This window comes from Oncorhynchus mykiss, chromosome 25 (assembly GCF_013265735.2).
Source record: "Oncorhynchus mykiss isolate Arlee chromosome 25, USDA_OmykA_1.1, whole genome shotgun sequence".
NCBI classification, from domain to species: Eukaryota; Metazoa; Chordata; class Actinopteri; order Salmoniformes; family Salmonidae; genus Oncorhynchus; species Oncorhynchus mykiss.
Genome location: NC_048589.1, coordinates 22563110 through 22586270, shown reverse-complemented (window position 1 = coordinate 22586270; position 23161 = coordinate 22563110). Strand labels below are relative to the sequence as shown.

General features: G+C 44.8%; 2 protein-coding genes and 1 pseudogene across 3 annotated transcripts in view; 1 reads left to right on the top strand and 2 right to left on the bottom strand.

Annotated features, from left to right (window-relative positions):
• Window positions 1-312: 312 nt before the first annotated feature.
• On the bottom strand, window positions 313-13814 carry slc38a6 (solute carrier family 38 member 6). The gene is made up of 16 exons (XM_021584961.2): window positions 13497-13814; window positions 11918-12048; window positions 11700-11773; window positions 11313-11365; window positions 11070-11109; window positions 7314-7392; window positions 5207-5292; window positions 5054-5112; window positions 4905-4970; window positions 4335-4391; window positions 3148-3227; window positions 2496-2596; window positions 2114-2238; window positions 1752-1896; window positions 1424-1518; window positions 313-1180 (listed from the first exon to the last, which is right to left on the bottom strand). The coding sequence occupies exons 1-16, from the start codon at window positions 13587-13589 to the stop codon at window positions 1097-1099; spliced, it is 1368 nt and encodes a 455-aa protein (XP_021440636.1). The 5' UTR covers window positions 13590-13814; the 3' UTR covers window positions 313-1096.
• LOC118944370 lies at window positions 13795-15999 on the top strand (annotated as a pseudogene).
• Window positions 16000-16283: 284 nt separating this feature from the next.
• Window positions 16284-23161, bottom strand: part of mnat1 (MNAT1 component of CDK activating kinase) — a 57394-nt gene continuing 50516 nt past the window's right edge. For both annotated transcript variants that reach the window (XM_021584958.2, XM_021584959.2), the window contains exon 9: window positions 16284-16614. In XM_021584958.2, the coding sequence (XP_021440633.1) occupies window positions 16494-16614 (121 nt within the window). In that variant the 3' untranslated portion in view covers window positions 16284-16493. The remainder of the gene's footprint in view (window positions 16615-23161) is intronic.

The window sequence follows — 23161 nt, the reverse complement described above, 5'->3', positions numbered from 1 at the left end:
GCCAGATTACATTTAAACCAAGTATTTATCTGTCTTGAGCTGTCGGTATCCTCCTGACCGGTGGTGCTTTTTTAAAGAAACTAAATCTGCATCTTTGCCAAAATATTTAAAAGATTGAAAGGAATGTGAGTCTTAATCAGTACATTTAGAAAGTCTAGCAACCTTGCCAGCAGGCATTCCAGCTAAAATGGTTAGATAAGATACTCTAATTTGACTGATAACTAGCTATCAAGCAAATTGTGGTTGGTAGATTGGGAACCCATCTAGCTTGCTAGTTTAAGCTACCTTCATAAAATTGTTATGTGGCTAGTATTACAGCAGAAACAAAATGTATTTTATTTATTCATCAAGGAGTCAATAGGCTACATCACTTGTCAAATTAACTTATTAACATACCACCTGCAAGTCCTACCCATCACTGGCTCTATACTTTGCTCCATGGTTCACCTTGGAAGGAACCACTTACTAGGGAGAATTGGGGTGCCTCTTTGCCTGGTCCACTCAATGTGCCCCCTCTGTAAAATACTGCTGACACATCTTTTTTTAAAGAATTAAGGTAAAACATGGGCTTAAAAATTAAGTTGTCATTAAATTTGACAGATCTGCACATGCCCTTGTGCCCCCTATGAGCATGACGCCTCTTGTCTGGTGATTGGCCGGTCTTCAGCATGGTCAGCCCCAATAAAAGAGCTTGGCTCGCTAAAGCATTATGAACGATTTCTTAATCTTGTCAATGAGGGAGTTTAAAAGCAGTTTAAAAATAACAGTATGAATAGAATAACTTCACCGACACTAATACGTCATCCCACATTCAAGATGTATTGTCAACTGTACACATTGTCCAGAAGTAAAAAAGGCAACTCTGAAGCTTTGGAAGCACCATAGCTAAAAGGTACAGTTAACATAAAAACACAAGAGCAGCACTGATTGTATGGGGGTGGTGGGCAGTCGAATGCTTTCAGAGTCTGGGTGAAGTGATGCAGTGATCTTGTGGTCATGGAGTTCTGTTGTGCTGCCTAATAGTATTTATTTGGCATAATTCTCCCTTTAGGCTCTATGGAGCAGAGCTGTGGGTGGTCTAGTTCTGTGGTCCTGTTCAGGGGTTCTGTGCCCAGGTGACCACGATGACACACAGACTGAGCAGTCCCACAAACAGGCCGAAGATCAGCAGACATACAGCCTGGGGGGGGGGGGGGGGGGGGGGGACATCACTTTAGTATTAAATACAGTATTATATACAAACAACCACAGGTAGTCAATCATTACATTGCCAGATGTTATTGTAGAATAACTATGAGTAGATGGCTATTTAAATTCAATAGTGGTGTTTTCTTGAGTTTCCAGCCATTACAAATAACTATTTTCTATGAGTTGAAGCTAAACAACTCCAGTATGAGGATGAATTGGGGAAGTGTGCACTTACCCCGACAGACTCCAGAGACTTGAGCGGCTGGTTGCTGAGCCGGAGGTAGAAGATCCCCGGGAACACAAACAACAGGCAGGTCGACGTGGTCGAGCCTGGAGGATGCAGAGGCACAGGCGGTAAAAGAACATACAGTACACACACAACATACTTAACACCCAAATCTAACTATAGATTAAAAAGACAGTCACCCTAAACAAGAGAACATCAACCAACCATTTGAAACCCTTTTATCTGATAAGGACCTAACGTATGAATGCAAATGGTACAATAATAATCCCCCCTCCCCTCAAAGAAAACCCCATTAGTTAAATGACTAAACACCTACCCACAACCCCGAACACATTCCTGATGTCAGGGACAAGGATGGCCAGCAGTATCACCACAGTCAGGATCAAGAGAGTGGAGAAGATATGATACACCCAGGAGAGAGGCCTATCTCCACAAAACAGCACTGACATTGCCTTCCGGGCCTTTAGGGCAGACAGCACAGGTTTAGAGCAATCATACAACTGGACTCATTAAAATATGGTACTGTGATTGGATGCAAGTCATAACTTTCTATGGGACAGACATGTACATTCTTGGTCATTTAGCAGATAGAATGTCCCAACTACTCATATGGAAGTATGAGAGTGTAAGTAAACAAGCAGACGCAGAGCAGTAGTCTAAAAGGGGTACAGTACTTACAGGGAAATGGATGAGGGGTACAGTAAGCAGCACAGCCAGCAGGATGGCCAGACGCACAGCCATCACCAAGACATCACGCGGCAGGTACGTGTCATAGCTTATCAAGAGCTCTGAGTCTACGTGGCCTGTCAGAGATATATCAGAGCTTGTCCTAATATTTCTTAATTCCATAACTTTTTAGATGGGTGTATTGTTAGATATTACTGCTAGGAACACAAGCATTGTGCAACACCCGCAATAACATCTGCTAAATATGTGTACACAACCAATAACATTTGATTTGAGTGAAGGACTGGTCAAACATTTTGGAAGGAGGGGGAGACAACATGGATTGAATAGTTTCAACCAGCGCTCTCTCTGTGAGGTGTCACTGTCCGCTTACTGTAGAAGGTGAGGTAGCCAAACAAAGCAGAGATCAGGTAGAGCAGGAAGCTCAGAGAGATGCTAACATTGGTCACATTCTGCATCCTCTTCTTACTGGGCCTAAACACACATCAGGCGAGTGATTGATTATTTCAGTATGCATACATTTGAAAAGGCCCCACAATACATACATGATAACTGCAGAGGCCATGATAATTTCCAATATGCTGTGAACGTAAACAGGAAATGACTGCCCACTCAGCCTTGTAGTTTTTCGGAATGCTCTTCAATAGACAGAAACTTGGCACAATGGTATTCAAGAGCAAAAACTTCCTAAAATGCATCTGGTAGAAGTAAATTAATCTACATACATTCATAAATTAAAATGACCGCATTTTCATGAATGACTATATAATTGTAAAGCCAGTTCAAAAAAGCATGGGAGACAATACGGAAGTAAAGCGGAAGTGGATGTCACTTTCACATCCCATGTCCAGAAATATATACATTTAGTGAGGAAGGATGAGGATAAACGGCGGCTGAGGTTATTATGCTCGATTAACAACAAGACAGAGAGCGACCCCATGCAGGCCGAGGGTTGTCGTAAGGACATCGAATACACAGGTATATACAGTATGATGTGTATGGGATGTGTCAGGCAGGGTACTGACCGGTCCATCTCACTGTAGATGGGCAACACGGCAGTGTGGCAGAGGAAGGAGAAAGCCAGGGTGGGGATGGTGTAAGCACTCTGAAACACACACCAATCATTCACCACACTGCAGTCATTTAGGCCTTAGCAGTTTATACGGTAACCCAGGGAGGGGGGAGCGGTTTATATGGTAACCCAGGGAGGGGAAGCGGTTTATATGGTAACCCAGGGAGGGGGGAGCGGTTTATACGGTAACCCAGGGAGGGGGGAGCGGTTTATATGGTAACCCAGGGAGGGGGAGCGGTTTATATGGTAACCCAGGGAGGGGGGAGCGGTTTATACGGTAACCCAGGGAGGGGGGAGCAGTTTATACAGTAACCCAGGGAGGGGGGAGCTGTTTATACGGTAACCCAGGGAGGGGGGAGCAGTTTATACGGTAACCCAGGGAGGGGGGAGCGGTTTATACGGTAACCCAGGGAGGGGGGAGCGGTTTATACGGTAACCCAGGGAGGGGGGAGCGGTTTATACGGTAACCCAGGGAGGGGGGAGCGGTTTATACGGTAACCCAGGGAGGGGGGAGCGGTTTATACGGTAACCCAGGGAGGGGGGAGCGGTTTATACGGTAACCCAGGGAGGGGGGAGCGGTTTATACGGTAACCCAGGGAGGGGGGAGCGGTTTATACGGTAACCCAGGGAGGGGGGAGCGGTTTATACGGTAACCCAGGGAGGGGGGAGCGGTTTATACGGTAACCCAGGGAGGGGGAGCGGTTTATACGGTAACCCAGGGAGGGGGGAGCGGTTTATACGGTAACCCGGGGAGGGGGAGCGGTTTATACGGTAACCCGGGGAGGGGGAGCAGCAGTGTGTGTGTGTGTGTGTGTGTGTGCGGATCGTGTAGTTGAAGCAATAATAGTAGACATTACCAGCTAAACTGAAGTGTGGTAATGTCACACAGGTGTTATTCCAAACACTGCACAATCCTGCACTCTTAATGACTGGGAAATGTCACCAGTGACCAACTAAGAACTAGAGACAGACAGTGCCATTTACTGAAGCGCTAAAAGAGCCATAGGACTGCTTCTGCAACTGTCATCATTATACTGCACTACTTATTGCAGCTTACCAATTATTATATAGCTTCTGTGTGTTTTATGGACTACATATCCATGGTTGATGAAGACAACTTTTCAACCAATGCATACATACCTTACTGGAGATGACAAAGAGTTTGGGCGTACATTCCGATTCCGAAGAATTGGATACCTGGAAAAATGTTATGAACAGAGAAAATGGAGCAAGGTTAAAGCTATTCCATTCTTTTTTTTCTTTTTTAAAATGAGACCAGTTGTAAACGGTGGCTAAACATGTGAGCGTTGTTGCGGTAGATTAAATTCCAGTCATGGCTGTGGAGAAACGTAAATAGCAGCCATTTAAAAATGGACCCAAAGCCGTGACTGTGTACAAGGAAGCAATAGTGCTGCGCTTATATCCAACAAGGTCAACGGTCACTTCCTTGCACTGGCGAGGTCATAGGTACTTCCTCCCCTCCAGGACTGGCACCAATCACAGTGCAGTGTTCCCTGGTCTTTGTCATACATAACTAGCTCAGTCAGCCACCAAAGCCTCCCATTCAGAAATTCAATCTCCAGGATTGTGTCCTATGGCCTAATCCTATGGCCCTGAACCAGGCCTGCAGTAAAGCTCACAGCCTTCAGGTCAATGTGACCAACAGTATTTGGTGTGTGAGGCCACGGCAGTTTGCATTGTGGTTGTTACCTGGTTGATGCTCAGGGTCACATTGCTTGGGAGGGGGCAAGGGATGGACGATTTCTTGACCACAACCTGGGAAAGAGGCAACAGGTCAGATGGATTATGGAGGAAAAGAAACAAGTCTTTTACAAGCATAAGATTTGAACTGAACTCACCACAACTGTAAAGAAGAGAATGAAGAGGAATGCAAGGCTACTGGTGTAGCCCAAGAAACCTAGAGGGTGGAAGGAGAGGAATGGTGATATACACAGCCATCAAAGATTCAGGGGCAAGAGTGCCCGATGACGAGACTAAACCAGGCTACTCACCAATCTTGGGCAGCAGAGCCAGAGGTAGAACCACACACACCGTCATCAGAATCAGCAACGTTTTGCCATCTTCATACCAGGCCCCCCTACAGAGAGATGGTCAGAGAGGATGAAGGGAGAGGGGGAAAGAGAATATTGATAGTTGATATCTTCAGAACCCCCCCCCCAGTCTTATGATGAAGACACTAATGGGGAATCTCCCCTGGAACCCCGAACAAAAAAAATGGTCTCCATTTCATGCTCAAATACAGCGAGACAGTCTCATCATGTGGTATACATTAAAGGCTTTAACTCTCACAAACCATAACAATTATGTAATTCACATGCAAACGTTCTGTCAGATGGGGCATGATTTCAGTCGCTGTTTTTTTTTCCTGAGGGCGAATAATATTTTCCTTTGCTGAGGGATAGCCTTGGCAATTTATTCAGAAAGCGGGTGGTGGGAGAGCGAGGGGGGGGGCAAAGGGGTGACATGTGGAAGGCATGCTGGCTCCGCTGGGGTCGATCGGGATGGGAGTGAGCGGTGGCTCTGGCTGTTGTGTGTTGGGAGGGAAGAGACGCAGTGTGGGGTCATGTGGGAATGGCTCCAGGGCTGTTTATGGGGCTCCCAGTATCAGCAGCACCTGCTCTGACCACATCAACACCAAGTGACTCGTTTGGCAGTTTCACGGCTCCTGGGTTACCATAGTGGCCCAGTCTTCTCTGTCTGCACGGGCTGGACATTCTTTAACAGGATGCCATGTAAACAACCACTCTGACCCAAACGCCTGTCTCAGCTCAAACCTAAACCCTTCCTAGGACAATCAGGTTACACTACTGTTCAGTTCAGAACCTTTCCTCTGCTTCTACCAAAGGGAAGCCCATATCGCCACTGGCTATCTGGAGGATGTGGATCAACCCTGGTTAGATTACTCAATGGAGAGGGGGGAAAAAAGATTGTTGAAATGCCTGTGAAATGTGGTATAACAAGCTGCAGGATGGGACTGAGTTTTGACTAGCTCTGCCAATGAGTCCATCTCCACCAAGTGTTGGAGATTAGCATAAATCTGGTCAATGCAGCAGAAACCCATCCCAGCTGTCCATGACCGTGCCTGGCTTCGTCAGTGGCCTTTAACAAGGGCTCATTGACTTACTGTAGGCAGTACATAATTCACTACAGACACGACTCGAAAGCTCCAAAATAGACTACAACTGACTGCCTTTCACTCTGGGATACCAAGATAAGAGGCTGCAAATGGAAATGCTTTTTAATATAAATCAACTTGGGGTATGCTATTTAATATAAATCAACTGGAGTATTTAACATTTAATGGGCTTCAATATGAGCGTGTTAACATCCCAAAGCCACTCATCAACAGCACAGTTTTGTTTCCCTCAGCACGGCCGTAATTAAAATGGCAAAACTGATATCCCGTTGTATCGCTCTGATTCCAGGGAACATATGCAAGAGATTTGGGGCGAGGGAGTGCCTCTAATACAAAGCAGCTGTGCGGGGAAGAGTCAGATGTTGACGGATTGGGCCGAGACCAGCCACAGCTATCGCTCAGCTCAGTGTGGCTGATAATAAAGTGATAGAAGTTACATTCTAGGCCTTGGACTTCCCTGTGGGCTGTTCTCAGGAGGTAGGGAGGGGAAGGGGTACGTCTTCCAGCCAGGCCTCAATGAAGGACAGGACACTGATGGAGTCTGAGGAATGGTTCTCAGTCAGTCAGCGGTACAGTTCCTCCACTGCTGCTCCACGTTACACAACACCACTGAGGCTTTCCTCCAAGCCCTGCTAGAGAGTGTATTGTGGTTTGGTGACATATTTCCTCCACATTCTTCATGTGATCTTAGCTGAATCTGATGCCTGGCTAGGTATGAGTAGTTCATTCCAGGTTTAGCTGCCTTGTGGTTAGAATCCTTAGTCTTATGTCAGTTATTTGATCCAAATCTGCTCTAAATGGCATTTTACCTGTGTCAGTAAAATGTGATTAATGCACCATATGGACAGAAATAACTGTTAGTGATAAGGCAGATAAAACCACAGGAGGATGGTCTTGGTAACTAGTTTGTTTGTTTGAATAAAAGCTCATTTGAATTGAAAATGCAGGAAGTGTATGCATACCCAGAGGTCTCTGGGCTCAGGAAGCTGGCAATGGCTGCAGGAAGCTCTGTTTTCAAGATGAACATGTATGACGACATGGCTGGGGAGGAATATCAGAGACGCTCATTATAGTTAAAACCACATTGTTCACACACGAGCAAATAGTCAAATATGCTGTTCCAAACACAGGTCAGACAAAGGTTAAGCATATTAGTCCACATCTCTCCAAGCTGACAGAGGTGGGGCAGCAGACTCCGGGGATCACCCAGCTAAGCCCAAATTACAGATACTATGCAGATGTTTCCACTGCAGAAGCCCCGTCAGGGCAGCAAGAATGGAGAGGGAAGGAATACTAACAATAATGATCCCTGACACTAATCCAGGTATTTCTCCTCCTCCCTCCTGCTTCCTAGGAAACAGGATATTGTATGAGTTTCATGAGCCGCCCCCTCCCTCCCACCCAAACTCTTCTGACAGCCAATCATAGGCCAGACTTTAGGTCACTTCCTGTGGGTCAGACTGCCCACCCCTAATATGAGAGAGCGGGACAGAGGGAGCAAATGACGTGAGGTGAGAAGTGCTTAGGTCAGGGTAAGTGAGAGTGTTAGTCAGTTGCTATGGTTAAGGGAGGCAGCGTTATGGGTATTAGATTGGGGAACGAGGGAGGGCCAGGGCCAGCTGCCTGGACCACACTGCCCTGGGGCTGGACTTCCTGTCTCCTTTAAACTAAACTAACCTGTACCCTTATCCCTACTGATCCACTAATTGTTTTCATTAGAAAACGCTTCCAACACTACTGCCCACACAGACAGCCACACGTACAGATAATCATTAGGCGCCTATCTTGGACTCGCACAGATGACATTTTCTCATAGGATTTGAGGTAACCCCAGCATCAGATGCCAACTTGTCTCTGCCCTGGCCTTGATGAAGTGCAGTTACAGTGTTGGCATGCTTTACTATGGGGGTGCCAGGAATCTCCCTTCCTCAGACATAATAGCCCAGTGGTATGGCTACAGTGTGGGATATTCCTTGCTCATACGCTCAGTTCAGCTTACAGACACTATGGTAAATACAGTACATAACACCTAGTCTGGAGTTTAGTCTGACGTATGGACCACAGTGGGAAGGTGTATTTAGCACAAGACAGAGGCACTTTCATTTCATTAAGCTAGTGGGCGGGGGTCAGAGAGTCCTAGGCCAGTGGTTCCCAACCCTTTCAGTTACTGTACCACCAACTGAATTTTACTCTGCCTGGAGTACCCCTGAAGTACCCCCTCATGTATATTTTACCAGTAGGCCTATGATCTCATGAGTCTTCTCAAGTACCCCCGTGGATAGGCCAAGTACCCCTAGTTGGGAGCCACTGCCGTGGGCCATGTAGTAATTAAGGTCGATAGGCCCATCAGCTTTTGGCAGGGTAGATAAGTGTTTACCCAGAGTGAGCTAATTGCACCCCTTACAAAAGGACGGACACGGGGGGGGGGGGACATGGCAGTGCATAGGCCCTCTCTCAAGGACTGCCCCATGCTGGGACAACCACAAACATTTTAAACGGCACTGCAATAATAATCCACTCAGCCCTGTTGCTAATGACTGGGCAAGAGAGAGCACCTAGGCTCCCATCTGTGTGAGAAGTAGTGCTGAGGAAGGGAGGGGGAGGTATAAGTGGGGGCTCCCATTAGGTCTCATCACTGAGGGGTGGGACTATGAGGGTCACCATCTGAGATCAATTAGTGCGTTTCAGACCCATATGGAAGGGGCCAGAGGAGACAGTGCCTTGAGGTTAAAGGTTATCAGGGACTCGGGCCAATGGCCACACCAGGAAGGGTTGTGGTGCAGGGCCCTTTGGTTTCCAGCAGGAGGCCCAGTAAGACTGCAGTACACATGAGTCAAATGAACAGTTTATTTACTATTATTTCATTTGACATTTACTGAACTAGGCAAGTCAGTTAAGAACAAATTCTTATTTACAATGACTGTCATTGATGCCTCTTGCACCGAGATTTTTTAAATTTATTTAATTTCACCTTTATTTAACCAGATAGGCTAGTTGAGAACAAGTTCTCATTTGCAACTGCGACCTGGCCAAGATAAAGCGTAGCAATTCGACACATACAACAACACAGACTTACACATAGAATAAACAAAACATACAGTCAATAATACAGTAGAACAAAAGAAAACAAAAAGTATATATATACAGTGAGTACAAATGAGGTAAGTTAAGGAAATAAATAGGCCATGGTGGCGAAGTAATTATAATATAGCAATTAAACACTGGAATGGTAGATCGGCAGAAGATGAATGTGCAGGTAGAGATACTGGGGTGCAAAGGAACAAAATAAATAAATAAATACCAGTATGGGGATGAGGTAGGTAGATAGATGGGCTGTTTACAGATCACTGCACCTGTACTTAGCCTGACAGCTGGTGCTTAAAGCTAGTGAGGGAGATGTGAGTCTCCAGCTTCAGAGATTTTTGCAATTCGTTCCAGTCATGGGCAGCAGAGAACTGGAAGGAAAGACGACCAAAGGAGGAATTGGCTTTGGGGGTGACCAGTGAGATATACCTGCTGGAGCGAGTGCTACGAGTGGGTGCTGCTATGGTGACCAGTGAGCTGAGATAAGGTGGGGCTTTACCTAGCAGAAACTTGTAGATTACCTGTAGCCAGTGGGTTTGGCGACGAGTATGAAGCGAGGGCCAACCAACGAGAGTGTACAGGTCGCAATGGTGGGTAGTGTATGGGGCTTTGGTGACAAAACGGATGGCACTGTGATAGACTGCATCCAGTTTGTTGAGTAGAGTGTTGGAGGCTATTTTATAGATGACATCACCGAAGTCGAGGATCGGTAGGATGGTCAGTTTTACGAGGGTATGTTTGGCAGCATGAGTGAAGGATGCTTTGTTGCGATATAGGAAGCCGATTCTAGATTTAATTTTGGATTGAGATGCTTAATGTGAGTCTGGAATGAGAGTTTACAGTCTAACCAGACACCTAGATATTTGTAGTTGTCCACGTATTCCAAGTCAGAGCAGTCCAGAGTAGTGATGCTGGACGGGCGAGCAGGTGCGGGCAGTGATCGGATGAAGAGCATGCATTTAGTTTTACTTGCGTTTAAGAGCAGTTGGAGGTCACTGAAGGAGAGTTGTATGGCATTGAAGCTCGTCTGGAGGTTAGTTAACACAGTGTCCAAGGAGGGGTCAGAGGTATACAGAATGGTGTCGTCTGCGTAGAGGTGGATCAGAGAATCACCAGCAGCAAGAGCAGCATCATTGACGTATACAGAAAAGAGTCGGCCCGAGAATTGAACCCTGTGGCACACCCATAGAGACTGTCAGAGGTCCAGACAACAGGCCCTCCGATTTGACACACTGAACTCTATCAGTGAAGTAGTTGGTAAACCAGGCAAGGCAATCATTTGAGAAACCAAGGCTGTCGAGTCTGCCAATAAGAATGTTGTGATTGACAGAGTCGAAAGCCTTGGCCAGGTCGAGATGCCGTGCCTTAGACCGCTGCGCCACTCAGGAGCCCTAAAAGGAGTGGAGATGCCGTGGATTGAACCCAGAACCTCATACAGTTACAGGAAACATGTCCAGCGTTACAACCTCCTCACTCCCGCCAGTGACACATGATACTGTGACATCATTGAGGCTAAACCAGGTCTGCCTCACCGTAATATGTTACTTCTCAATGGTGCTACCTCATTTCAAATGTTAAAACTGCAGGATGCAGAATTGAGGAACTTAAGAGCAAAGAAACAAAGCTGACCTTACCTCCAATGTTTTGGATGAGAATACTGACTCCAACAAGAACCTACAAATAATTTAAAAAGGGGTTACTTGAATGATAGATTATTTCCTACGCAGGTACAAAAGTGAAATATCAGAGTTCATAACGTTCCACAACTGTGTAGTACTATACTAGGCATACAAGTCAAGCTTCATGTCTTACTTCCTCCTTGATGGAAACAGTGAATAATATTTATTTGTGACTTATGATTTGTTATTCGGACTCACTTTGCCTGGCTTCTGCAAGGCTCTGCCGCCTAGGTCTTCATATGAGGTGATACCTATGGGTGACAGAAACCCATCAATCCATCATAAACAAACAGTGTACATTCTCTACAGTTCACACCTAATCTTAAACAGGAACTATATGGAAGTGTGCTATAATTCTAATTCCCATTGACATCTCATCTAAACCAACTCTCAGGAGACAATACTGGTAGTAACATACTCAAGATGACTGAATTAGAGGTGTGCCATCACCTGACTGATCATGTGGGTTTATTTTAGCTCGTCTAAGAGATAAGATGGAATGATCTAGATTGACATTATTACATTGTCAGCCTAATCATGCTATATCATACAGACGTTTGACATGAGATCTGAAGGCCAGCTCACCGGTTTGATCACACAGCTTCAGTAGGAGGTGTATAGAGTAAGCTGCCAGACTGGACACTAGCAGCAAGAGGATACTGCAGACATGGAGCCACATTCACATCACAGTGACATACATAGAGATACAGTTGTAGAGATTGTATGGGAAAGCTGAGCACACAAAGGATTTAAGAGGCAGCGCAATTTCTTCTTAAAAATATGCCTGGATGTGTCCTACTCACCAAAAGCCCACTATGCCTGTGTTGGCCATAGCGTAGGCCAGGCCCAGGATGCCACTGCCCATGATGGCATTCATCAGGTTGAAGACCGAGGAGGTAAAGGAGGCCCCTTTAGCCCTTGGCTCCTCTGCTCTCTGGAGGGGTAGCGGAAGAGCGAGAGGGGGACATAAGGAGAGCTCAGTCAATCACAAATCAATATACAACTCACTACACAATAGCTTACTTTTACTTGAAAGCACCATTTCTGATACAAAACATAATCAAGAAAGGGACACACGGACTGACTACTACTTAGGGGAAACCCTTCTGAGATACACTGGTGTAATGGTGATGAGGATCACTGCCCTATAATGAAATGTAGGATGTGGGAATGGAATGAGGGATGAGTGGATTTGAGCTGCCTGAGCTGTGTATATTAAGGGTGATGCCTGGCTCGGCATGGCCTCTCTATTAGGGAGTACCCTGGAGAGATCCAGCCACAACCCTGGGTGTCAGTGTCACAGCAAACAGGAGTATGAGTCTGGATTAACATACATGTTTTTGGAGCTGATATAGCCAAGGTTACAGCAGTGGTGGACAGGAAGTGCACTATAATTACATAAAATCAAATGTTACTGGTCACGTGTTTAGCAGATGTTATTGCGGGTGTAGCAAAATGCTTGAGTATCTAGCTCCGACAGTAAAGTAATATCTGACCATTTCACAACATACAACACACACAAATCTAAGTAAAGGAATGGGATTAAGAAAATATAAATATTTGGACAAGCAATGTCAGAGCGGCATAGACTAAAATACAGTAGAATACAGAATACATCATATACATATGAGATGAGTAAGGCAAAATATGAACACATTATTAAAAAGTGACTAGAGGGCTAAACATGAGGCGATATAGGTGCTAGCAGAGAAGCCGTAGTAAAATGTCTGAGGTGCTCCAATTCCCGTGTAAGTTAATTTGTTTCACAGCAATCAATCACCATAATGAGTAACCAGTCCAATCAATCATTTTAAAGACTAGTGTTGCAATGCTTGACCTTATTAGGGGACATTATTTTCTTTGTCATGAACTCTAAGGTTCACTTTACAGTGGGATGTGTGAAGATGCCAAATTTAACAGACAAAAAATGCCAAAGAAATATGTAGCCTACCATCTGCTGGCTCAAGAAGAATAACTTTTAACAAATCATTCTAATGGGATGTGTTCAGTACCTCCCTGGGGCCAAATCATTGTGAAATGTGGACTTTGCAATGCCAAACAGCCTGAGAAGAGAATGTGCATGATTTCCAAAGTGCTGAGGGAGACAATGCAAGTGAACTAAAGTGTCATGTGAGATAGAATTGTACAGATTGAGCATGTGACTCATGTTCACTAGCTGGGTCCTGCCTTCTATTTGACCGTTTCACTTTCTAACATAATATAGACTCCCTACTAGAGACCAGTTGTAGTAGGCTAGATTGGGATTGTAAACCGGTTGCCAAAAGTAACGTTACTGAAACTCAGACTGCCATTGTCTGAGTAAGCACAAGGTTATTTAACGTATGCCTCTTAATTCCCGGCTAGAGCGGAGTGCTTACTTACATTTCCCAGGAGAGGGTTGGTCTCGCAGCCCATGTCATCCGCAGCGGCCCAATGGTCAGAGTGGACGGTGGTGCCTTCCCCATTGATACTCATGTCTCCAGGTGACTTACCCAAGAGCAAGGCGTTAGTATAATGTTACTTTCAACAACCAATACAATAGGTACCTCATCTGTGCAGTTTGTGGTGGCTGTTCACGGCAAACGCTTCCTTTAACCAACAAAATATGCTCCACTATTAGAAACGTTCTAGCTGTGTGTGCAACTTCTGACAGTTGATTTGAGTTGGTCATATGACATGAAAACGCTTCCGCATGTATTCGTCGCCTTTATAGGTCGCACAACATTTTTATCAAATCAGAGATCGACAGTTCCATCTGACGAATCATGTGGCTGCAAACAAGTCCACTAATGATGACATAAACATGTGCGCGTTATGCAGAGCCGATATTGAGGTGATGAATGCGTTTCAATGTTTACATTTGTACTGAATAAAGTAATCTTTCCATGCAATATCAAGCAGTAATCGTTCAGTGTTGTGTGTCAATTATCCGCTTTTTATTTTACGTATATTGTCTGTTTTTCATTTTCCTAATGTAGATGCTTAGGGCAGGTAATATTTCAAAGAGACCTCTTCTACGATTTGTCATTGCAGGAGTATTCCTAGAATATTCTCACTACTACAAATTTAAAACAGCTTGCAATCCCGCTATCGATATCGGACCTGCGGTCCCGAGCATCAACTTGTCCTGTGAGTTCCAGAATCAGATGCCTGTGCAGCAACAATACAGCGCGATGGAGCCCAGCCTATACACAGCTCCTCCAGAGGTCCGAGGTCTGACTTGTTTGGATAAAGAAGCCTTTGCCCAGACAGTTGTTGTCCCAGCCCTGTGTGTGACAAAATAAGTCCTGAATAAATTGGTAAAGAGCCCGAAAGAAATAGCCCTCCAGCGCCCAGGCATGTTAAAGCGTTTTTGGCGGTCGAAGGCAGCGATAATGACAGGCTCTTGCTGCTGTACCCTGCCAGTGTCTCCTCACCCAACTCATTCAGCGACGCAGAGGCCGAGGTGTTGCGGTCATTTGGAGTACCTCAAGAGCTACAGCTGCAACAAGCTACGGCTGACCTATGATAACCTGAAGAGTGAGGAGGTTCTGTGCACTCTGCTTCCAGAGGGACAGGATTTCACTCAGGGTTTAGTCGAGTGGGTCACATTGCACATATGAACCTGCGGGAGCACCAGCTTCCCTACAGAAACCTCATAGGTGAGAGTGCCACAAACATACTGTACTGTTCTGCATCACAATATAAGTAGTACTATCTGTCAGAAGACAGACACAAGCATGGGTATCAGAGATGCTGTTGACAGGTCATTGTGTATTTTACAAGTGATGCTTTCTTCAATCCCTGACCACCCTCCCAAGATTGTGTTTCCTGAGTGGTCAATTAGCTACCGATGAAATACATTAAGTGCGTGTGTGAGGAAAACGATAGTGCTGATTCATTTTGTTTTACTGGCATGATGCTGTCTGCTGTTGCAAATCAATTTCCAGGCCAAGTCATAATGGATAAGAACCCTTGGGTGACCTGTGTGGTCAATAAGACCAACACCATCGACTCCACCTACCGCTTCTTCAAGATGGTGATGGTTGGAGAGGAGAATATGGTGGCCAAAGTAAGTCCAATGAAATTGTGATTTTGATTAAACATAGTTTGTCATGAAATCAGAGGCATGCGCATTGCATTCATTCCTTATCTTCGCTCTCCCTCTGCTATAGGTGCGTGAGAACGGTGTGACATATGAGTTTGATTTCTCCTGTGTGTATTGGAACTGTCAGGGGTTCACATAGGGGTCATGATCAGGGCTGTACCAAATGTTTGATGTATTATAATAATTGATTATGCTTATGTTATCTCCACCCGGCATAGCCAGAAGAGGACTGGCCACCCCTCATAGACTGGTTCCTCTAGGTTTCTTCCTAGGTTTTGGCCTTTTTAGGGAGTTTTTTTCTAGCCACCGTGCTTCTACACCTGCATTGCTTGCTGTTTGGGGTTTTAGGCTGGGTTTCTGTACAGCACTTTGAGATATCAGCTGATGTAAGAAGGGCTAAATAAATACATTTGATGTTGTATTAATAGAAGGGGAGGAGGGGAGGGGTTATAAGACCCCTGTCTGCCTGCCTGCTGAAGGGGACAGCCAGTGTGTGTACATGTGATGTGAAACTGCCGCAAGTGCACTGCTATGTGTTCTCTAAGGAGTAAGACCCTCAGAGAGACATGGTGGAAAGGGCCTCAGCCAGCCTGGGGTTGTCCCTAGAGGGGCGGTGCTCTGTGCATCTGGTGAGGAATGTTGCCCCCAATAAGGAGATGATGTCTGTGACCTTCACTATCCCCAAAGAGGTGCTCGTCAGCAGTAAGAATACACACAGGCAGGTGAGCTTTCATTCACACAGTACTCACACATGCATGATTCATTCACTCTGAAAAACTGAAAATGAAAATACTCTTTCTCCTCTCCTCAGAAACCATAGAAGAACCAGCGCCAAAGAGACAGAAGTCTGGGGAGACGAAAGATTGAATATATTTGACCAAGGAAGTCATTCTGAGACATTAAAATTATACATTTCGTTTTTGATCTGTGAATGGTGTTCACATTTTAATTTTAAAGTGTCAATGAGGCGGTCATGATCTAAATCATGGTAACGTCTTGACTGGTCCATTATCCTGGTCAAACAATAAGGCATTGTTTCAAAAGCTTTATTATCCAACAAACGACATGGTTCAGACCACAACTGGCTTGTTTTTTAAATATTTATTTTAATAAAAATGAAAATAAGATCATACAAAAATAGCAACATATACATACTGGTCTGACTTTAGACCACCATCCATAGCGGTCTATGGCTCCCTCCCCAATGTAGAGCAGGGTGGTGATTTGAGTCCTTAGACAAGAGTTTGTATTGACAGCCTCATATTTCTGAGCTCCTCTCTGTTTTTGAGGAGTCAACCCAGTGGATGGAAGAGCCCACTGAAGGCATCCTGGATGGCTCGATGACACGCCAGTCCTGAGTTGTATCCTCCAGCCATGTCCTGGGGCTGGGCAGTACGCACGTGGTTCAAATACCTACCAACAGAAAGAGAGAAGAACCATACCAGTAAAAAATATAATTTTGTAACAAAGCAGTGTCAGCACCTACAGTGCATTTGGAAAGTATTCAGACCCCTTGAATTCTTCCACATTTTGTTACGTTACAGTCCGATACTAAAATGTATTAAATGCATTTTTTCCCCTCATTATTTTACACACAATAACCCATAATGACAAAGGGAAAACAGGTTTTTAGACATTTTTACAAATGTATTAAAAATTTTAAAAACATCTACAGTGCCTTGCGAAAGTATTCGGCCCCCTTGAACTTTGCGACCTTTTGCCACATTTCAGGCTTCAAACATAAAGATATAAAACTGTATTTTTTTGTGAAGAATCAACAACAAGTGGGACACAATCATGAAGTGGAACGATATTTATTGGATATTTCAAACTTTTTTAACAAATCAAAAACTGAAAAATTGGGCGTGCAAAATTATTCAGCCCCTTTACTTTCAGTGCAGCAAACTCTCTCCAGAAGTTCAGTGAGGATCTCTGAATGATCCAATGTTGACCTAAATGACTAATGATGATAAATACAATCCACCTGTGTGTAATCAAGTCTCCGTATAAATGCACCTGCACTGTGATAGTCTCAGAGGTCCGTTAAAAGCGCAGAGAGCATCATGAAGAACAAGGAACACACCAGGCAGGTCCGAGATACTGTTGTGAAGAAGTTTAAAGCCGGATTTGGATACAAAAAGATTTCCCAAGCTTTAAACATCCCAAGGAGCACTGTGCAAGCGATAATATTGAAATGGAAGGAGTATCAGACCACTGCAAATCTACCAAGACCTGGCCGTCCCTCTAAACTTTCAGCTCATACAAGGAGAAGACTGATCAGAGATGCAGCCAAGAGGCCCATGATCACTCTGGATGAACTGCAGAGATCTACAGCTGAGGTGGGAGACTCTGTCCATAGGACAACAATCAGTCGTATATTGCACAAATCTGGCCTTTATGGAAGAGTGGCAAGAAGAAAGCCATTTCTTAAAGATATCCATAAAAAGTGTCGTTTAAAGTTTGCCACAAGCCACCTGGGAGACACACCAAACATGTGGAAGAAGGTGCTCTGGTCAGATGAAACCAAAATTGAACTTTTTGGCAACAATGCAAAACGTTATGTTTGGCGTAAAAGCACACCATCCCCACTGTCAAACATGGTGGTGGCAGCATCATGGTTTGGGCCTGCTTTTCTTCAGCAGGGACAGGGAAGATGGTTAAAATTGATGGGAAGATGGATGGAGCCAAATACAGGACCATTCTGGAAGAAAACCTGATGGAGTCTGCAAAAGACCTGAGACTGGGACGGAGATTTGTCTTCCAACAAGACAATGATCCAAAACATAAAGCAAAATCTACAATGGAATGGTTCAAAAATAAACATATCCAGGTGTTAGAATGGCCAAGTCAAAGTCCAGACCTGAATCCAATCGAGAATCTGTGGAAAGAACTGAAAACTGCTGTTCACAAATGCTCTCCATCCAACCTCACTGAGCTCGAGCTGTTTTGCAAGGAGGAATGGGAAAAAATTTCAGTCTCTCGATGTGCAAAACTGATAGAGACATACCCCAAGCGACTTACAGCTGTAATCGCAGCAAAAGGTGGCACTACAAAGTATTAACTTAAGGGGGCTGAATAATTTTGCACGCCCAATTTTTCAGTTTTTGATTTGTTAAAAAAGTTTGAAATATCCAATAAATGTCATTCCACTTCATGATTGTGTCCCACTTGTTGTTGATTCTTCACAAAAAAATACAGTTTTATATCTTTATGTTTGAAGCCTGAAATGTGGCAAAAGGTCGCAAAGTTCAAGGGGGCCGAATACTTTCGCAAGGCACTGTACCTTATTTACAGAAGTATTTAGACCCTTTGCTATGAGACTCGAAATTGAGCTCAGGTGCATCCTGTTTCCATTGATCATCCTTGAGATGTTTCTACAACTTGGAGTCCACCTGTAGTAAATTCAATTGATTGGACATGATTTGGAAAGGCACACACCTGTCTATATAAGGTACCACAGTTGACAGTGCATGTCAGAGCAAAAACCAAGTAATCAGGTCGAAGGAATAGAGTAGAGCTCCGAGACAGGATTGTGTCAAGGCCAGACCTGGGCAAGGGTACAATGGCCTCCATCATTCTTAAAAAGAAGAAGTTTGGAACCACCATACACTTGCTGGCTGCCATGCCAAACTGAGCAATCAGGGAGGAGGGCCTTGGTCAGGGCGTTTACCAAGAACCCAATGGTCACTCTGATAGAGCTCCAGAGGTCCTCTGTGGAGATTGGAGAACCTTCCAGAAGGACAACCATCTCTGCAGCACTCTACCAATCAAGCTTTTACAGTAGAGTGGCCAGATGGAAACCACTCCTCAGTAAAAGGCACATGACAGCCCGCTTGGAGGTTGCCAAAAGGCACCTAAAGACCGACCATGAGAAACAAGATTCTCAGATCTGATGAAACCAAGATTCAACTATTTGGCCTGAATGCCAAGCATCACGTCTGGAGGAAACCTGGCACCATCCCTACGGTGAAGCATGGTGGTGGCAGCATCATGCTGTTGGGATGTTTTTCAGCGGCAAGGACTGGGAGACTTGTCAGGATTGGGGAAAGATGAACGGAGAAAAGTAGAGATATCCTTGATGAAAACCTGCTTCCAGAGTACTCAGGACATCAGACTAGGGTGAAGGTTCACCTTCCAACAGGACAATGACCCTAAGCACACAGCCAAGACAACGCAGGATTGGCTGCGGGACAAGTCTGAATGTCCTTGAGTGGCCCAGCCAGAGCCTTGACTTGAACCTGATCGAACATCTCTGGAGAGACCTGAAAATAGCTGTGCAGCGACACTCCCCATCCAACCTGACAGAGCTTGAAAGGATCTACAGAGAATAATGGGAGAAACTCCCCAAATCCATGGGTGACAAGCTTGTAGCGTCATACCCAAGAAGACTCGAGGCTGTAATCACTGCCAAATATGCTTCAACAAAGTACTATGTAAAGGGTCTGAATACTTATAAATGTGATGATTTTTAATATTAATAGATTTGCAAAAATGTCTTAAAAAAAACAGTTTTTGATTTGTGGTTATGGGGTAGTGTGTGTAGATTCATAAGGGGGGAAAAAAAACTATTTAATACATTTTAGAATAAGCTTGTAACGTAACAACATTTTGAAAAAGTCAAGGGGTCTGAATACTTTCCGAAGACACGGTATATTAGTCTGTCCCCTCTCCTTCATCATCCCTATATTAGCATCACTTCTACTAACTGATGTATATGTGATGTGAAGATAAAATCTTCACAGTCTGTCTTTAGAGGTGGTGAGGCCTTTAAAAACGAATCACCCAGTCAACACATCCAAAGCTTGGATACAAAGGCATTGATGCAGTTGATGTGAAGCATTTCTTGAGCATTGGTTGATTTTTCCTCAGACACTTGGCCCGCACCCAAGGTTTTTCTAGCCCTACAGAATTCCCTCAGCACCATATGAAGGCAGGAGTAAACCGCCCGTCAACCCCACACAGTGCACACTCACAAACACCTTGTGCCTCGGCGCCCCTCCACCCTGCCACCATTATAGTATTATAGGTGTCTTTTATTTTTAAGTGCATACAGATGTTGCCCTAGCCCACCAGAGGATGGCGAGTCACTGTTCATTTTCACTCTGAGCTGTAGATGGAAAAACAGCTGAGCTGTCTACTGTACCTTGTCCCCTGGTCTCTGTGGTGACAGGGGTGCTCTTCCTGACTCTACCTCCCTTCCTCCTCACACACTCAGTCAGTCCTAGGCTGTCAGTCAGCTCAGTGGGCACCAAGGGAGCGACCTCCCACCCCCACACGACTGGGCCTCCCTCACTGGGTTCTACAGTCTCTGACTACTAAGCTAACATAGTCCTCAAGCCACTGAGACCCAAAGCAACAGACAGCACACACTCACCCCTCTACCACACTCACAGCCCAAATACAGAGCCCCCACACGAGTTAAGCTTTGTGCCTCCTGTCCCTGAGAGCCAGGGAAAGTGAAATAGGAAGTGAGCACACAGACAGCCCTCTGATTTCTGCTCTGGTTCGGTCTGCTTTACAGAGTAACCCAACACATGGGGAGGCTTGGAGAGAGACTGTTGGAGTGGGAGGGAGGTGGTGTTTGTTGGAGTATGTGTTTATGGAGCATTTCTTTTTGGCAGTTTACATATGTACCTGTGTGTACTTAACATTTGACATGATACACAGTATATGAAAAAAAATACTAATATCTAAAAACCAACTGCTGAGCATAACGTATGCATGGTCATTATGGTCAATATGGCATTTACTAATGTGTTATGCATTGACATGAACAGAAAATGAATTCTAGCCATCAGTGGTTAAGTTCCAGACGTAAGAAGAGAAGGACGGATCGGGTTTTGTACATAAAGACCACTCTTCACCCACTAGAGAAACAACACACAAGTCCAAAACAGGCATCCCAGTGATTAATAATAACTTCATTTAGCCTTAGCTCCTGTAGCCTGTCCTTCACAGAGCACTTGATGCCTTCTCCGATGGCTTCCTGCTCCTCTCCCCAGAGCAGATGAGTGCTGACTATTGATTATATTGTACTGGGCCCTTTTAACAGTGAAAAAGTGGTCTATTTCCAGCCTGGCTAAGTCTGCTCTTCCTGCTAATCTAATCCCCAAGCTACTCGTGTGGTCATTCCTTCCAAGAAAGCTGAGAGCTCTGTGTAACTTTATACCAGCCTGCCCCTAAGGAGGGAGAGCGAAAGAGGGAGGGAGGGAGAATAATGGTGGGAGGAGAGAGAGAGAGAGAGTGGGAGGATGTAGAGTGAAATCACCTTTGAGTATCATCACCAGCGAGTCCACTAGTCTAAAGCCGTTAAACTAAACCAGTCAGTCTGCCTTCTGCTCCCCCCTAACGCCACACGTTAGTTCAGTTCAGCTCCATTAAATCTCCTCTCCAAGCTCTACTTTACACACACACTTCCAGACAGACAGACACATATTTTACATGGGTGCTTCATAACACATTTGCAAACAGACAATGAAGTTTAGTAATTGGTACACAGCAATAGACATACACTGAATGAATGAGACACTCAACAGTATACATGGTGCACTGAACCAGCTTTGCTGCTACTATTTCACTATACGGTGTCTGTACTTCACCTTCTGAGACAAAGTTAGGCTTACACCTCTCCCCCACCCCACCCCCCACTCCTCATTCTCTTTCTCCCAAAGGACTGGCTGCCTTTTGTTCACAGGCCCCTGAAACCCAAGCCGTTTCGGCCGGTAACATCTTTCACTCTCCGGGCCCCACTGGAGCATTAGCTGCAACCTGATCTGGGCCTTTTCAAAGCCTCCTGTTATTGGGTAAATATGGGTCACTTTGGACTGGTCCATTATGTCGCTTAGGGGGGCGGGAATAGACTAATGCAGGCGATAGAGATGACAGAATGACATTTGTCAGCATGATTTTAGTTGGTTCTTTAGTCCATACAAAAACCCATGAAAACGTATGGATCCTATAGCACGCCCAGCTCTTTGTTATACTACACTGAACAAAAATATGAAGTATTGGTCCCATGTTTCATGACCTGAAATAAAAGACCTCAAAAATGCTCCATGCGCATAAAAAGCTCATGTCTCTCATATTTGGTGCACAAATATGTTTACATCCCTGTTAGTGAGCGTTTCTCCTTTACCAAGAAAATCCTCCCACCTGACAGGTGTGGCATATCAAGAAGCTGATTAAATTGCATGATCATTGCACAGGTGCACCTTGTGCTGGGGACAATAAAAAGCCATTCTAAAAATGTGGAGTTCTGTCACACTGTTTCCAGAGAATTGAATGTTCATATCTTGTCATTCTAGAGAATTTGGTAGGATGTCCAACCCGCTTCACAACCGCAAACCATGTGTAAGGCGTCGTGTGGGCGAGCGGTTTGCTGATGTCAACTTTGTGCCTCATGGTGGCGGTGGGGTTATGGAATGGGCAGGTATAAGCTACGGTCAACAAACCAAATTGCCTTTTATCGATGGCAATTTGAATGCACGAAAATACTGTGAAGAGATCCTGAGGCCCATTAGTTTTTTTTTCTTTCATTATCTGTGACCAGATTCATATCTTTATTCCCAGTCATGTGAAATCCACAGATTAGGGCCTAATTAATGTATTCCAATGGACTGATTTCCTCATATGAACTGTAACTCAGTAAAATGAAATTCTTGCATGTTGCGTTTATATTTTTCTTCAGTATACATTGTCCTACACGGCCTAGAAATGGAAAACTAATGATCCTACTGTTAAATCTAAAAACATGAACACCTTGAATCAGTGTATTACCACAAGGGAGTAATAACAATATTACTCTAGAATTCGGTTTTCAGTGTTCATGCTACCATCCACCCCTTTCCGAGAGCCAAATGCCTCCAAACTGTTGGAGCGAACAGCTTTTTTCCTCTGGCATGGAACGGTGAATACCTGGGAAATGTCTCCTGCTAACGCTAATAATCGTCTTGGATTTCCG